This window comes from Heteronotia binoei, chromosome 2 (genome assembly GCF_032191835.1).
Source record: "Heteronotia binoei isolate CCM8104 ecotype False Entrance Well chromosome 2, APGP_CSIRO_Hbin_v1, whole genome shotgun sequence".
Classification (NCBI taxonomy): Eukaryota; Metazoa; Chordata; class Lepidosauria; order Squamata; family Gekkonidae; genus Heteronotia; species Heteronotia binoei.
The window spans coordinates 170,668,119-170,684,523 of NC_083224.1; the positions used below are offsets into that span (position 1 = coordinate 170,668,119).

Sequence of the window (16,405 nt, forward strand, 5' to 3'; positions counted from 1 at the left end):
CTGATCTCTTTTATCTGAAGATCAGTTGCAATTCCAGATCGCCAGACTCCACCAGGAGGTTGGCAACCCATCTTGCAATCATTAAGCCTCTTTTGTAATTGTTTTACAAATGTCATTTTTTAAAAAATAAGGTGAAAATGAATACAATATAAGCATTTTTTTTTTTTTAAAAGAGATGGCATCCCTGAAGGATCCCATGGAGTGAGCATGATTGATAAGTAAACTAGCATGTGATTAGTTGGTATGTAGGGCCTGTCATTCAAATTGCACTTTCTATCGCTGCATAAAGCTTTTTCACGAAGGCTTAAAAACTCTCATTAAAGGGAAGGGGGCTTGACTTGCTTAAACCGTGCTATCAAAAGGGAAACCATTCCCAGCTGAACAAGTATTGTGACATTTTAAAAATATGGGATTTGAAGAGGCATGTTTAAAATATTTATTTACAGGAATGCAAACTTGTATACAATAAAATAAACAGGCAGCAATCAGACATTCTTTCTCCACTCCTTTCTCCATTTCCCCATCAAGCTTTCTCCCCCCTTGCTGCTCCGATTCCATATAATCTGTACAATCTTGGCTCAGAAAGTTTATCTCAGCATCCCTTAACAGCCAGACACTTCTAGATTTGACTTTCAACAGAGGATTCACGAGAACAACAAAACACAAAACAGAAAAAGGCTTCTTGTTGTCATCAAGGAATGAAGATAAAATAGCTCAGGGGTCCTCACATTCTTCACAAGGCAAGAACTATCTATACACAAAATCACACTCAAAGGTTGCTAGATTGGTTTGCGCCAGGCAGTTTGTGTGTGTGTGTGTGAGAAGTGCCATCAAGTTGCTTCTGACTTATGGTCCAACCTATGAATTAATGACCTCCAAAGCACTCTATTGTTCTCAGCCCTGCTCAGGTCTTGCAAACTGAGGATCGTGGCTGCCTTGATGGAGTCAATCCATCTCATATTGGGTCTTCACCATTTCCTGCCACCTTCAACTTTTCCTAGCATCATTGTCTTTTTCCAGTGACTCTTGTCTTCTCATAATGTGACCAAAGTACAATAGCCTCGGTTTTGTCATTTTAGCTTCTATGGAGAATTCATGCTTCATTTGACCTATAAACCACGTTTATCCTTTTTATGTTCCAGTATCCATAAAATTCTCCTCCAACACCACATTACCATGTCAGAGTACCGTAAGTGAAAAATCTTCTGATTTTATAAAATTAGCTATTTACTAGAAATAAGGCCTGTTGTGGAGAGTTGCCTCCCCTTGCTTTCTTCCTACCCACTCAAGTGAAGGCATTCACTCCACCTGCACCTCAAGGGGAACTGATCTCTGCCATGTGGAGAGCAGTTGTAATTCTGAGTGATCTCCAGCCCTCACCCGCAGATTGGCAACTGGTTCCACAAGAAAAAATGGCTGATTTGGAGGATGGCATGTATGGCATTGTACCTGCCTGATGTCCCAGCTCTTCTCAAACCCCACCCTTTCCAGCCTCCACCCCTTAAATCTCCAGTAATTTCCTAACCTATAATTGGCAACCCTATCTCCTTCCCTTTCTCTACCCCTCTAATTTCAGCTTTCCATTGCCACCCCTCCCTGCAGCCACCACATAGGAAAAGGACAGTCTTTCTTCACAGGGGCAGGGCCAGATTAAACCCTGTGGAGGCCCCTAGGCAGTCAAAATCTTGGGGGCCCCATTGCAAATTATCTCAGAGTTGGAGTGGGTGCCCTGCCACCTGCAGCCCTTGCTGCAGTGTGCAGACAGCTTCTCAAAGGCCCCTTTGACAAAGCTGCAGGGGAGAGGCAGAGAGGCAAACTTGGCAATGACACCAGCATCAGCCACACCAGGCAAGTCAGGCAAAGAGTGGCTCAGTTACCGGCTGTCCATGCAGGCTGGGAGGGCTGCAAGCAGAGGGAAAACTGGGGGGGGGGGGGGGGGGGAGCCGGCCAGCGGCCCCAAAAGGTGTGGGGGCCCATAGGTGAGTGCCTACTTGGCCTAATTGTTAATCCAGCCCTGCATGGGGGGGGGGGGGCAAAGAAGCTTATATCATTCTCCTCTCTGCACTTTGATCTTCACCACAGCACTGTGAAGCATGATAGGGTGGAAGTCTGTGACTGGTCCAAAATCACCCAGTCAGCTTCCACAGCAAGAACATGTGTCTGGAAGACCCCACTCTGAAGCCTTTACTCTTACGCTCTCCTCAAACTCCACCACAGGATCTCCAGAAATTCGCCACCAACTTGGAACTCGCAGCCTAGTCAGGACTGGCCCCAATGAGTTCTCCCTCAGAGGCCTTTAGTGATACCTTTCAGAACAAACTCGCTCTCTGATTAGGTTGTTGGTGTGAAGCACAGAACTTTAATCTCTCTCTGTCTCTTGCTTTCCCTCCCTATCCCTCTCTCTGTATGTGGCCTGCTTGTACAGGACACCATTTGTTCCCCTATCTCTGGCTGTTTCCCTTTCAGAGGAGGACAGAGAGGAGTCCTCAGCCAATAGAGGGAGTCCTCAGCCAATTGAGAGAAAGCCTTCCCTCTTCCTCCCTCCCTCAGCCAGTCAAGGGAAGGCTTTCTTTCTGTCCTCTGCAAAGTATAGCGACAGGTGGCTTAGTCAATGGGAGAGTAGGAAGAGCCAGAAACTGCCAGAACCAAGGTTGGTTGCCTTTGAGTGACAGAAGCAGCATGGCTGGCTAGCAACAGCCAGTCGGGTGAGAGAGAGGAGTGTAGTCAATAGAAGTTGGAAGAGCTTAATAAGCTGTTAAACAAAGTCTGCGGCTTATGATGACCTGTGAACCTATACAAGAACTTAGAAAAAGGGTCATTGCTTTGCTTCTCAAAAACAGCCAATAAGAGATAAATCTATGTGTATACTTGCTGTTGCTTGGTAACTTTCCTGCCCTCATCAGGGCCGGACCGTGGGAGTTGGTGACCTAGGCAATTGCCTAGGGCAACAGCTCCCAGCAAGGGTGGGGGGTGGGTGCCCCCTCCCCGCTCGCACTGTCCCTGAGCCTCGCACTGGGCTCTGAGGAGTCGGAGGAGCTCCCCCAGCCCCTCAGTGCCCAGAAAGAATGGCGCTTCCCATCCTCGGCACCCTCAAAGCTCAGGGAGCGCTGGAGAGGGGAAGCGCCATGTGTTCTTTCTGTGTGCTGAGGGGTCAGAGGAGCTCCCCCGGCCCCTCAGTGCCCAGAAAGTACGGTGTTTCCCGTCCTTGGCACCCCCCCGAACTTGGAGACCGCCAGGGAGGGGAAGTGCCGTGTGTTCTTTCTGGGCGCTGAGGGGTCAGAGGAACTCTCCTGGCCCCTCAGGGCCCAGAAAGAATGGTGCTTTCCATCCTCAGCACCCTCCAAACTTGGAGAGCTCTGGGGAGGGGAAGCACTGAGTGCCTGGCATGATGACATAATCCCTGGGTGATGTCATCACACCGTGCACGCTTTTTCTTCTGGGGGTGCGCGTTGGCAGAACCTCACGTTCCGGCCCTGGCCCTCATTCAGGTTTGTCTAGGGGACAAAGGCCACAATCCTGTGCATTCTTACATGGCAGTAATTTTCACTGAATATAGTGGGACTCACATTGAGAAGACAGGCAGAGCATTACACTGTACATTTGTTGGTGGGGGGAATGAGGGAGAGAGAGAGACACACACACAGATGTGACTATGAGATGACAGTGAGGACTTGTTCTTCCTGCATATTTCATGCCCAGGAGAGATGGACTGGAATAGACAGATGAAGATTCTACTTGACAGGATGCTGGAAGAAACATGAGGCACTGGCAGCTCTTGAACTGCAACCCTTCCTGGGTTGGGCATATGGCTCATCAATTGTTCAATGTCTGTCAAGACTGCTTGTTCTTTGCCATGGTCAGACATGGGGCGGGGGGAACCTGCTTGCTTGTGCTAGTTTTGGGAAGGTCTTTTCCAGCTGCCTCCAAACTTCCTGCTTCCATTCTTGTGTGTGTGACCTTTATGCCCTTCTAGCAATTCCCTCTTCTGTCCCCTTCATTCATCACTGTAAAAACTGAGCAGCTTCCCACAAGATAATGCTGTATATTCCCATCTCTCCCTCCCTGACCCTTGTGAAGCTGGAATTGCATCAGTTTTGTGTGGCTGCCAAAATTTGTGATCTAAACAGCGGCAGTGTTATTGAAATGTCAAACACATGTCCTAGTTTTAAGAAATGGTTGGTTGGTTGGTTGGTTTGTGGCAACTACATAGGTCCCCATAGAGGGCCAGAGTGGCATAGTGGTTAAGATTGGCAGCCTCTAATCTGGAGAGCCAGATTTGATCCCCACTCCTCCACGTGAAGCCTGCTGAGTGACCTTGGGCCAGTCACAGTTCTCTCAGAACTTTCCCAGCTCTACTTACCTCACAAAGTGCCTGTTGTGGGGAGAGGAAGAGAAAGGTAATTGTAAGCTGCTTTGAGACTTTTTAGGATAGAGGAAAGTGAGGTATAAAAACCTTTCCTCCTCCAGGGTTTTCAAGGCAAGAAACATTCAAGGTGATTTGCCATTGCCTGCCTCTGCATAGCAACCCTGGTCTTCCTTGGATCCATCAAAGTACTAACCAAGGTTGACCCTGCTTAGCATCCTTAGGCTGAAACAACTCTGAAAAGGATAAATGGGAGTCTTAAAGACTAACCAAGTTTTACCTCTGAAGAAATGGGCTGCATTTGCTGCAGCACTGCAGACTACCATAGCTACCCTTCTGGAATTATCTACATAGGATTGCCCTGGAAATGTCTTGATCATACATAGAACAGGAGACTGGGAGGTGGGAGATGTCTGTCTTTTTGCACTGAAAGGGGAATGCATTGAAAGGAGCTGAACCTTCCCCTCTTTCCCAAGTCAACATTTCTGCACTTAATAGCTTTTTAAGTACTTTTCTCCCCAGCTTGGCTCACATCTAGTATTTGAACCCTGCTGGGAGAAAAGGTGCCTGAAGCAGTGAGTGTGGTGAGAGAACAGCAGAATTCAACTACTCTAATGTCTATATCTTTCAGGGCTTTTTTTGTAGCGGGAACTCTTTTGCATATTAAGCCTCCCTGATGTAGCCGGTCCTCCTAGAGCTTACAGAAGGCCCCGTACTAAGAGCCCTGTTAGCTCTTGTAGGATTGGCTACATCAGGGGTGTGTGGCCTAATATGCACATGAGTTCTTGCTACAAAAAAAGCCCTGTTTTTAATACAAAAATGAGACACATGCATACTCCCTTTGCATTATAGCTGAATGGAATGGAGGCATGTGAATAATAAAGATGTGTACTCCCATCCCATCCCATTCCATGACTAAACTGAGGCTATTGTACTTTGGTCGCATTATGAGAAGGTAAGTGTCATTGGAAAAGACAAAGATAGTAAGAAAAGTTGAAGGCAGGAGGAAAAGAGGAAGACCCAACATCAGATGGATTAACTCAATAAGGGAAGCCACGGCCCTTGGTTTGCAAGACCTGAGCAAGGCTGTGAATGACAGGACATTTTTGGAGGACACTGATTCATAGGGTTACCATATGTCAGAAACTACTTGACATCACTTCACACATACACACGCATACCCATTACATCTGTTACTGAGATTGTGAGGCAATTACTGAAAGCATGCTCTTCTTTGCTGAGTCCCCCTGCTAAGATTTAGTAGCCCAAACTGCCAATGGGATAGCAGCACCAGAGCTTTTTTTTGTAGAAAAAGCCCAGCAGAACTCATTGCATATTAGGCCACACCCCTGAGGCCAAGAGCCAGTATGGTGTAGTGGTTAAGTGTGCAGACTCTTATCTGGGAGAACCGGGTTTGATTCCCCACTCCTCCACTTGCACCTGCTGGAATAGCCTTGGGTCAGCCACAGCTCTGGCAGAGGCTGTCCTTGAAATAGGCTTGCCAATCCCCAAGTCCCAGTGGGGGTTCTTCCGCTTTTCCAGACTCCTTCCCACCCCCAGTAAGCTGGCCGGCGCGGGGAAGCCCCGCCCCCAAAGGACCGTGTGCCTTTGCACCTCTGGAGGTTTCAGTCTCCAGTTGAAAGGCTTCCTCTTGGGATGGCGTGTCTGTGTTGCTGTGAAGAAGCTGGCAGCAACTCGTGAGTAGAGAGGCCAGTCTCCTGCTTCAGAGTCACTAGAAACGGGTGGGGGGGGAGGGAAACGTCTGCTGAGCATTTTATTATTCCCTATGTGGAGATCAATTCTCATAGGGTATAATGGGGAATTGATCTGGAGGTTTCAGGGGCTCTGGGGGAGCTGTTTTTTGAGATAGAGGCACCAAATTTTCAGTATAGTATCTAGTGCCTCTCCCCAAAATACCCCCCAAGTTTCAAAATGATTGGACCAGGAGGTCCAATTCTATGAGCCCCAAAAGAAGGTGCCCCTATCCTTCATTATTTCCTATGGAAGGAAGACATTTAAAAAGGTGTGTTGTCCCTTTAAATGTGATGGCCAGAACTCCCAGGGAGTTCAATTATGCTTGTCACACCCTTGTTCCTGGTTCCGCCCCCAATGTCTCCTGGCTGCACCCCCCAAAGTCTCCTGGCTCCACCCCCAAAGTCCCCAGATATTTCTTGAATTGGACTTGGCAACCCTACCTTGAAAGGGCAGCTGCTGTGAGAGTCCTCTCAGCCCCACCCACCTCACAGGGTGTCTGTTGTTGGGGAGGAAGATAAAGGAGATTGTGAGCCACTCTGAGATGGAGTGGAGGGCGGGATATAAATCCAATATCTTCATCCGGCATCTTCAAGCCGGCTGGAACTGCTTTCCTGTGCGTTCCTGCTAAAAAAAAAAAAGGCCCTGAGCAGCACGTTCCAAGTTTCCCAGCCCTTCCTCCACTCATCTGGTAAGAAAGCAAGATGATGGCACATTGCCATACATTTTAGGTTTCTGCCCTTTAGGAGAAGTGAGGATGAGGGCCCAGTTCTCTGGCCAAGCTACAGCTTGGGGTTGCAACTTTGGGACTTAGCTCTCTCCCAGACATCAATGGCATGAACGGTGATTGTCATCCCATCCTGTTCCACTGTTGGCTGGTCCAAACCAAGCCTCTGTGGCAACATTGGGACTCAGCCAGCAGCATTAGAGTCCCAGGAGGGGAAGAGTATACCTTGCTTGGGGTGACTAAACACCTCCAGCAGGCTCTTGCTTCTGTTGACGGCTACAGAATCTCTGTAATGCTTATTTTCAATACTGACCTGACAGTAATAAGATTCTTCCCATCTCCCTGATTGCTAGAGGAGGTTTGACAAGGAGATTGCTGCTTGTGGTGTGCAGGCATTCTACTTTTACTTTCAGTGAACACATCTTGTAGGATGTGGGTGTTTTCAAAAGACTGTGAAGCCAACCAGAGGCAATAGTGGGATGAGGGAAATGTGTGTGTGCCTTATGGGTGGTATTACTGCCCTCAAACCACTTCTTGCTCTCATAAACACTGCCACCTGCCTCAAGTGTTAAAAGACTGCCTTTTGAAGCAGGTTATCTGTGATGCCATCACACCCCATGGCTGGCCCAGCTTCAATATACCTTCTGAGCATTTTGGAGGCTTTGGCTCCTTCAAGTGATGCAGATGAAACTTGAGATTTTTGAGGCCTATCTACATATCACTGTGTCCTTAAATGTGTTAGGGTAGGGGTCCCCAACCCCTGGTCTATGGACCGATGCTAGTCCGTGGCCTGTTAGCAACCGGACCGCGGAGTGAGGCAAAGGCACTCCACTGCCCCTTTTGCCCGTCTGGGTCCCAGGTGGATGGAAGAGGCAGCACAGACTCACTCCGAAGCACCACCTCTTTCAGTCACCCAAGTCCCAGGTGAGCAGAAGGGGCAGTGTGGCAGTGACCTTCGCCTACCCCTCTTTTAAAGACCCCCATGGGAGGGCAGGGATGTGGTGGGGGCAGCCTGGGGCACAAAACCCCCAGCACTCGGCCTCACCTCCACCGGTCCGTGGAAAAATTGTCTTCCACAAAACCGGTCCCTGTTGCCAAAAAGGTTGGGGGCCACTGTGTTAGGGGACAACACAAAGACTGTATATTCAGGGCTTTTTTTAGCAGGAACACACAGGAATGCAGTTCCAGCCGGTTTGGCATCGGAGTGTAGCCTAATAAGCAAATTAGTTCCTGCTGGGCTTTTTCTCCAAAAAAAGCCCTGTCTATATCGAACATTATGGTAAGAGTTTTGTACCTGGCCCTTTTCTACTTTTTGAGAGGATGTACATGGCCTTTTTCTATTTGACTGTGGTGTGTGAAGAGAGGCAGTTTGAGCTTTGCACCACATTGTCTTCTTGTCCTCAAACTGTCCTGTGGAGCCACTCTTGGCTCTGTTGAGAAAATCATGTTACTTAGATGGCTATATCTAAGTTTCAAAATGGAGTCAATAATGACTCCACCAGGCAATTTGAGACTGTGAAAACAACCTGAGGGAGGGAAGTAGGCTACCCTACTTTGCAGGGAAGAGAAATTCATAGTGGGCCAGCTTCAGGTCATCTATTGTGTATTACTAGACATGGAAGGAAAGACATAGAGATGTGTTTTGTCTGCCACAATGACTTGCTTCAGTTTATGTGAAGAAACTGGCCCCACTGGTGGACCTCCTGATGGCACCTGGTTTTTTGGCTACTGTGTGACAGAGTGTTGGACTGGATGGGCCATTGGCCTGATAATATCACTGTTATTTCTTACTCCTTTTATTTTTACCCAGAAATGATGTAGGATTTGTTTACCTGGGTAACATCTTACAGGTGAATTAACATGTAGTTCCATTCTAAGTCTATTACCTTCCTAAAGAAACAAGTACAGTGAAGTCTAGGATGAAATTCTATTAAAGCCCAATTGGAAACTGCCGCCTTTGACATATATGTTGTTTGTTTTATTATATCCTATGGGTTTAGCTTGTAGATTTTAATTGTTTTAACTTTTGTTGTTATCCACCCTGAACCCACTGGTGGGAAAGGGCGGAATATAAATTGACATAAATAAATCTGATGTTCTGAAGAGAAACTTTTACAAATATGTACGGAGGGAGATCAAATTGGGTAGCCATGTAGCAGTAGAAAAGAGTGAGAGCCCAGTAGCACCTTAAAGACTAAAAAAAGTTGTAGTAGGGCAGGAGCTTTCATAGCTCACTTCAGAATTTGGGATGGAGAAGGTTTGCGGGGTAAAGAAAAGGAATAATGGGAAGCATAGTAGAAAAGAAGGAAAGTCGTAGCTCCACACAACAATCCTGTATTCACTATTTCTTTTATACACCCACTGGAATATAAGGAGCATCAGGAGGCTCTGTGAGATCTGGGGCTTTCAGCTGCTGAGCCTTCCTTCTGACTCCTCCAGGCAGCTTCCTGGGGCAGAGGGGAAGCAGAGGTCTTTCTCAGCGTATCCATCATGAGAAAGTGCCCTCTTTTCACTAGACTCCGTGCTCAGCTCCTCACGTCTTCTGGCAAGCCTTCTGCTTTCGGAAAACCCAGCACAAGTAGAAAGGATGTTGGAAAGCTGCAAAGGAGATGGAATGGGATGATCAACAGGCACATGATGAAAAACTGTTTACGATTATTCCGAAACAAAAATTCCCAGGAGGGAAGTCAATAATAATCTATGGGGTCAGTTAAAGACCAGAGAACGTAGCTGGTTCTCTGGTAGTGTTTTCTTTTGCTGGGTTCTGGTTTGAACTCTTGATTCTGGATCCCCTAATCTTTTATGGGAGAACTTGTAATTTCGGTAATTATGTAAGGCCCTGAGTGACAGAAGCAGGGCTTTTTTTGCAGGAAAAAGACCAGCAGGAACTCATTTGCATATTAGGCCACACACACCCCTGACATCACCATTGCTTCATACAGGGCTTTTCTACATGTGCATATTAGGCCACACACCCTGACACCAAGCCAGCTGGAACTGCGTTCCTGTGCTTTCCTGCTCAAGAAAAGCCCTGGACAACAGACAACACAAAAATCACACATTCTCAGTCTATAAGGGGGAAAAAAGCAAGTTCTGGGTATGCAGCCTCAATTTGCCTCAAGACCATGCTAAGAAGGGAGAGGAGGCTCAACCCATTTAAAGAGGGGAAATGCATGTCTTTAAAGGACATGCCTTTCTCCTTTAAAATGCTAACAGCTTCAAATTGCAAAACTTGACAGAGGTTGAAGGGTTAGACCCCCTTTTCTTTCCATGCACAGCCCCAAAGCAAATGGAAGCTGTGCAAGCCAGATGTTTTGCATTTTGTGGACTGAATGGGATATGGCAACAAGGTCCACATCTCATTTTACCTTCTTGTCTTAATAAATCAAAAGCTTCAGTTTGCCAATATAATTAATGAATGTGTGAGTATAACTTACTCTCTGCTATGCTGATCTGGAAGCACTGGGTTGGTTCACACGTACTGTTTCTGATCTTCTGATAACACAGGGACTGAGTCTTGTGCCCTTGTCTCTCTTCCCCTCAAGCAGTCACTTGCTTCCCAATTCAGGCAAACCACCACAGTTTGCTAATACATCGTAACTGTAAACTATGAGTTGAGCCTGCCTTCCAGTCTCCAGAAGCCAGGTCTACCCTTTTTGCAAAAAATAGCTATTTGACATATAAAGGGCAGATTAATAGCAGTGGGTAGAGAGAGAATTGCCCAAAGAGAAGATGATTCCTGCCTTCAACTGGACTTGGACTCCAGTTGTGGAGACTAGATAGTAGAGGTTTTTGGTGTACCATTTGGTCCCTTTATGAATAGCTTCAGACTGATTTCTCTGAGCAACACTGACAGAATCCCAGTGACTGTGAAGGCTTTGATCCTTGCCCACCCAGCTGATAAAATTGTGACAGATGAAGTTAGGAGAACCAGTGATGTGCATCATTAACAGCCCTCTGACATAAGGTTTCCCCCTTCACATATTCTAGCAGGCAGTTATGCATGGACTGATAAAGAAACCTTCCTTGGATAAGAATAAGTAGCAGACTGCAGAACTGACTGCAATTTATCTTTTGGGGGGTAGGGTGGTTGAGGGAATGGTAGCAGAGCAACTCGAGGGTTTTCTGGATCTCAGCTGCCCTTGATTCTTTCCAGTTTAGTTTCAGGCCTAGCTATGGGAGGGAGACAGCTTTGTTTTTCTAACCAGGGTTGCCAATCCCCAGGTGGGGGCAGGGATCCTCCTGCTTCAGAGTCATCAAAAAGCAGTGGGGGGGGGGAGGAAAATGTCTGCTGGAAACTCTATTATTCCTTATGGAGACATTCCCATAGGAAATACTGGAGAATTGATCTGCCAAGTTTCTGGGGCTCTGTGGGGGCTGTTTTTTGAAGTAGAGGCACCAATTTTCAGTATATCATCCAGTGCCTCTCCCTAAAATACTCCCCCAAGTTTCAAAAAGATTGGACCAGTGGGTGCAATTCTTTGAGCCCCAAAAGAAGGTGGCTCTATCCTTCATTATTTCCTGTGGAAGGAAGGCATTTAAAAAGTGTGCAGTCCCTTTAATATGTGATGGCCAGAACTCCCTTTGGGGTTCAGTTATGCTTGTCACACCCTTGGTCCTGGCCCCGCCCCCAATGTCTCCTGGCTCCACCCTCAAAGTCTCCTAGCTCCACCCCCAAAGTCCCCAGATATTTCTTGAATTGGACTTGGCATCCTTATGTCCAATGGGTATCTTGATTTATATATGGATAAGGATGTGTTTTTTTATTGTTTCTGTCAGATCAGTTGGCACCCTCGGATATGACTGATCATGCAGTCTTTAAGAAACAGAAGTAGAAATGAGAAGACTGGCTGCCTGGCAACTTCCAAGTTTAATTCAAGGTGCTAGTTATTACCTGCCCAGGACACACATACCTGCAGAATGAACATATGAAGCTGCCTTATACTAAATCAGACCCTCGGTCCATCAAAGTCAGTATTGTCTACTCAGACCGGCAGCAGCTCTCCAGGGGCTCAAGCTGAGGTTTTTCCCGCCTACTTGCCTGGACCCGTTTTAGTTGGAGATGCCGGGGATTGAACCTGGGACCTTCTGCTTACCAAGCAGATGCTCTACCACTGAGCCATCATCCCTCCCCTTCTTCAGATATGCTCCTTTGTGGCAGCTCCACTCTGGATCAGGCCTCATGGGCAATGCCTTCTTGTAGGCAGCTGGAGACAACTATTCCTGGGGGCAGAGCATTTTCACTAGAAGTCACATTTTGCAGAATGGTTTTACTGAGTTGTCGAGAAGGCCCCCTGTTGGGATATGTGAGCAAGTTCCTTTCCTAATGTCATTAAAGAATAAATGTGTTTTACGTATGCATGCCGATTTCCTAGTTAGAATAAAGTTAGAGCCCAGTGGCACCTTTAAGACCAACAAAGTTTTATTTAAGGTCTGAGCTTTTGTGTGTATGCACACTTCTTCAGATACAATGAAAGGGAAGAAAACCATTCAGATTTACAGATGGGGGCTGAACAGCAAATTAGCATATAACATGATGAAGGTATTTGGAGACAAAACAAGAATAACAAGTGTATAGGGTCAATAGCTGTATGGATTTAATTAAGGGGGAACAACAGTTGATGTTAGTTTGCTTAGGACCAATAGAGTAGTCTACACATATTCCACCCGCACCAGAATCTAGGTGATAATATGCATAATGAGTTGGTATTGGAATTGCCTATTGGCTGATCACGTAGATCTGAAGATGTCCTAGAGGTGGGAGCTTAGGAAACTTTTCCTCCCTTTGTTCTAACTCTCTCTTGCCTGCCTGGGACTCAGACATGGGGTAACAGACGGTTACTTAGAGAAGATGTAGTTTACATATACGAGACAGGATGTTTTGTTTTTAAATTCCCAGTTGCTTTTCCCCATAAGTAATCAGTAAATGTTACTTTTTAAAGCTAATACAGGTCTGTGCTTTTCTTTTGCTCTGCTGCCTTAAATAACCCAACATCTCCCCCCCCCTCACTTGTCAATTTCACCTTTTTCTCCAAAAAAAATAGGCAAAGCTGAACTGTTCTTGGTATACTTTTTTAATAAAAACTTTGACAATTTGGCTTTAGAGCTAGGATTCTGGAGTGTTTGAGTGTATTGTTGTATAGTGAGCTAATGGTTATTTTGTTTTAATTAATGTTGTAACTTTTCTTGAGTTCCTGTTAAATGGAAAGGCAGGCTAAAAAGGTCATAAATAAATAAACCGTATTCTCTTTTCAGATGGAGTGGCTGCATTTCGCGCCTTCCTGAAGACAGAATTTAGTGAGGAAAACTTGGAATTCTGGCTGGCCTGTGAGGAGTTCAAAAAGACTCGATCGACTGCCAAACTGGCTTCCAAGGCCCAGAGGATTTTTGAAGAATTCATTGATGTGCAAGCACCACGAGAGGTTAGAAGATGCTTAACACATTTATTTTGGCAGAATGAACCTTAGGAACGAGGAAGCGGAAAAGGACTAGGAACTCAACAACATTTAGGCCATCACAGTTCTCTCTTGGACCCTTAGTTTTATGAGGTTTTTACCAATGAAAAGAAATTACTGCTTCTTTGTCGTATGTGTGAACATTCCGCGTGAAGCAGACATTCAGTTGTCCTCATTTAGCCCTGGCTAAGCTGAGTGTTCTCCGTGTTTATTTTAAGCTCAAAAATACAGATTTCTAAGAGACCAAGTGCCCTGAGAAAAACCTTAATCCAACCTATTTGCCATGGCTGTTTCTGATGTTCACAGCCACTGTCTCCCCCATTTTGCTTTGACAACCTTGTTTTGATGGCCTTTGACAGTTTTTTCACTTCTGCTCAACTGAGCCTAGCCAGTCCGAGACCCAATGATATCACAATGCCGTGTAGACCAACTTGACTATTTGTTGATGTTACTTAGGGCAATGAGGGCCATTTGAAGAGGAGGTAGTGCTTCCCATCTGATCATTTGAGCTATCCTGCCAACCAGGGCAGGGATCCTTGAAAAATTGCCAGAAAAGCTGGGAAGAGGAGGCTGTTCTGATTTTTGTGATATGTAGGCTTGCCAGTCCCCAGGGGGATCCCATAGTTTTACAGGCTCCTCCCCCTGCCAGCCAGCTGGCTGGCAGAGAGAAGCCCTGTCCCAACAGCCACAATGTGGTGAGTGTGTGTACCTTTAAATCTCAGCAAGACTGAAGCTGTGGGAGGGAGGGCAAGCAAGAAGAGCCACATGTGTATGTGAGAAAGGAAGCCAGAGAGCCCAGTCCCTCTGTTCATTTTGCATTCCTTTCAGAAGTTGTTTGTGTAGTAGAAGAAATAGTAAATAGTTAACTAAATCTGAGTAGGGGATAGAGGAAAACTCCACCCCCTAGACCTCTTTCTCTGTAAACTGGTTGAAATACAGCAGATTGTTACATTCAGCAACTCTGGTGAATAAAGCTATCTATACCATTGCTCCAGGAGATCACAATAACGTGGGCAGGCAAACTGTTTGTTTTGGCTGCTTTGTGAGTATGTGTGTGTGAGTTCACTTTCATTTTAGTGAAAGTGCAGCTGCTGTGGAACCATTTGAATGCAAAAAAGAGGAGGAGAAACGAAGCCTGTATTCATGGGACCTGCACTGCTGCATTTATATTTATTTATTTTTAGGGAATGGGAAGATCTCCCAGCTCCACCCCCAGATTCCCCAGATATTTCCTGAGTTGGACTTGGCAACCCTAGAAATGGGTCTCCCACTCTTTTAATTCAAACTCTGACTATATTTATGTATGGAATATATTTATGTGCATTGACTATATTTCTTAAGATGGGGGGAGCATATAGTCATAGCACAGAGTGTTCCTTATTGAATGCAGCAGTAATACAGCTGCGTCTCATAATGGACAGTTTTCCTTCCTCCTGCAGAGCAAAATGTTTTGCAGGTAAGGCCTGTGTACCTGCACTGCTTGTGTGTAGCCAAAGTTTCATGATAATCTGAAGATACAAGAATCGTATAGGAATGGTTCTGTACAAACTATCACACTTTGCTGGGTTAATCTTTAATCGGCATTCTCATGCACGTGGGTTTCCATTTGTGAATTCCAGTGCCTCCTCCTCGGAATACATAGACATTCCAAACTTATAGGGGCAATAAGGCCCCTATAGGCCTTATTGCCCAATAAGGCCCAGGCTAGCCTAATCTTGTCAGATCTCAGAAGCTAAGCAGGGTTGGCTGTGGTTAGCAGTTGGTTGGCAGACCACCAAGGAAGTCCAGGATGGCTATGCAGAGGCAGGCAATGGCAAACCACCTCTGAACATCTCTTGCCTTGAAGACCCTTCAGGATCACCATAATTTGGCTGACTTACAGCACTTTCTACTATCAAGGGGCTCTTGCTTATACAGGAAAGTGAAGGCTTAAACAGCACGCGCAAGCATAGGAGCTGCTTTGTAGTATGCTAACTAGGCCCAGAAAGTTGCCTCAGGGGACCAGGAATCAGCAGTATGGAAGTTGACTTAGCTCTCTGATAACCCTGTTACACGGGTTGCAGTAATGTTGGAATGTAGGAGCTATGTGGGATGGGCAGGTGCAAGGGAAAGAACCACATCTGTGTCACAGTTATGACCTAGTGGCTGATGTGGTTCTTCCCACACGATCCTGTGCTTTCAGAGAGACATGGAGAGCTGGTGGAGACCATTGCTCCCAGGGCTACTGGCCTGCAAATGTGAATCCCCTCTGAATTGGACGATGTACCCAAAACATTGTATGAAACCAACCGTCACCTAAAACCGCTGTCCTGTTTCTTTCACAGGTGAATATAGATTTCCAGACACGGGAAGTGACAAGAAGGAACATCCAAGAGCCATCAACATCCTGCTTTGACCAGGCCCAGGGGAAAATCCACAGCCTTATGGAAAAAGACTCTTATCCCAGGTTCCTGAGGTCCAAAATTTACACAGACCTGCTGTCTCAAACCCAGAGAAGGCTCAGCTAGGGCAGGGAGGAGGGGGGAGTTCCCCCCTTAGACACCATGAGCTTCCTGCACCAGCCAAATCCATTCCCATCTGTGAAATTTCATTGGTGTTGTCACAGCAGAAGAACTCAAACAGGGAAAGGAAGAAGCACGGAGAGGCAGGGGAAGGGTATATGTGGAAAACACATCACAGCAGGAGCTCTTTTCGGATTCCAGGTTGTGTGTTAGCATACCTGTGTATTTAAGAAATACCTGTACACATAAGACCCATTGTTGTTGATGCGCTTCCTCAGGAGCATAAAGTCTGGTCTATGTTTTATGTTGAATTCACTTAACACAAAAAGGTGAGCTTCCTGAAGTGTTTCTGCACCAAGCTTCTAAAAGCTGATCCTGAATGAGTAGCTGCAGGATCAGTTCCTTGTGTTGCCAGTGAGCCCAAGGAAAAATGGCCAGACGTTTCAGGCACCAGGCAGAAAGGGCAGGCCAGGACACAGTCTTAAACTCCTCAGAATAAAAAGCCAAAGGAAAGCATGAAGAAGGGAGGTGGCAGGTGATATAGTTGGCAACCTCCAGGTGGGGACTGGTGATATCTCAGAATTACAACTGATCTCTGTTCCCCTGG

The 16,405-nt window shown here is 46.3% G+C and overlaps 1 protein-coding gene across 8 annotated transcripts in view; it reads left to right on the forward strand.

The window, feature by feature from the left end:
• Window positions 1-16,140, forward strand: part of RGS8 (regulator of G protein signaling 8) — a 65,698-nt gene extending 49,558 nt beyond the window's left edge. For 4 of the 8 annotated variants that reach the window (XM_060233356.1, XM_060233358.1, XM_060233361.1 and 1 more), the window contains exons 5-6: window positions 13,098-13,264; window positions 15,622-16,139. In XM_060233356.1, coding sequence (XP_060089339.1) covers window positions 13,098-13,264; window positions 15,622-15,804 — 350 coding nt within the window. In that variant the 3' untranslated portion in view covers window positions 15,805-16,139. Of the gene's footprint in view, window positions 1-13,097; window positions 13,265-15,621 lie in introns of all 8 variants that reach the window. The other 4 variants (XM_060233357.1, XM_060233355.1, XM_060233359.1 and 1 more) reach the window with 2 other exon arrangements.
• Window positions 16,141-16,405: the final 265 nt, after the last annotated feature.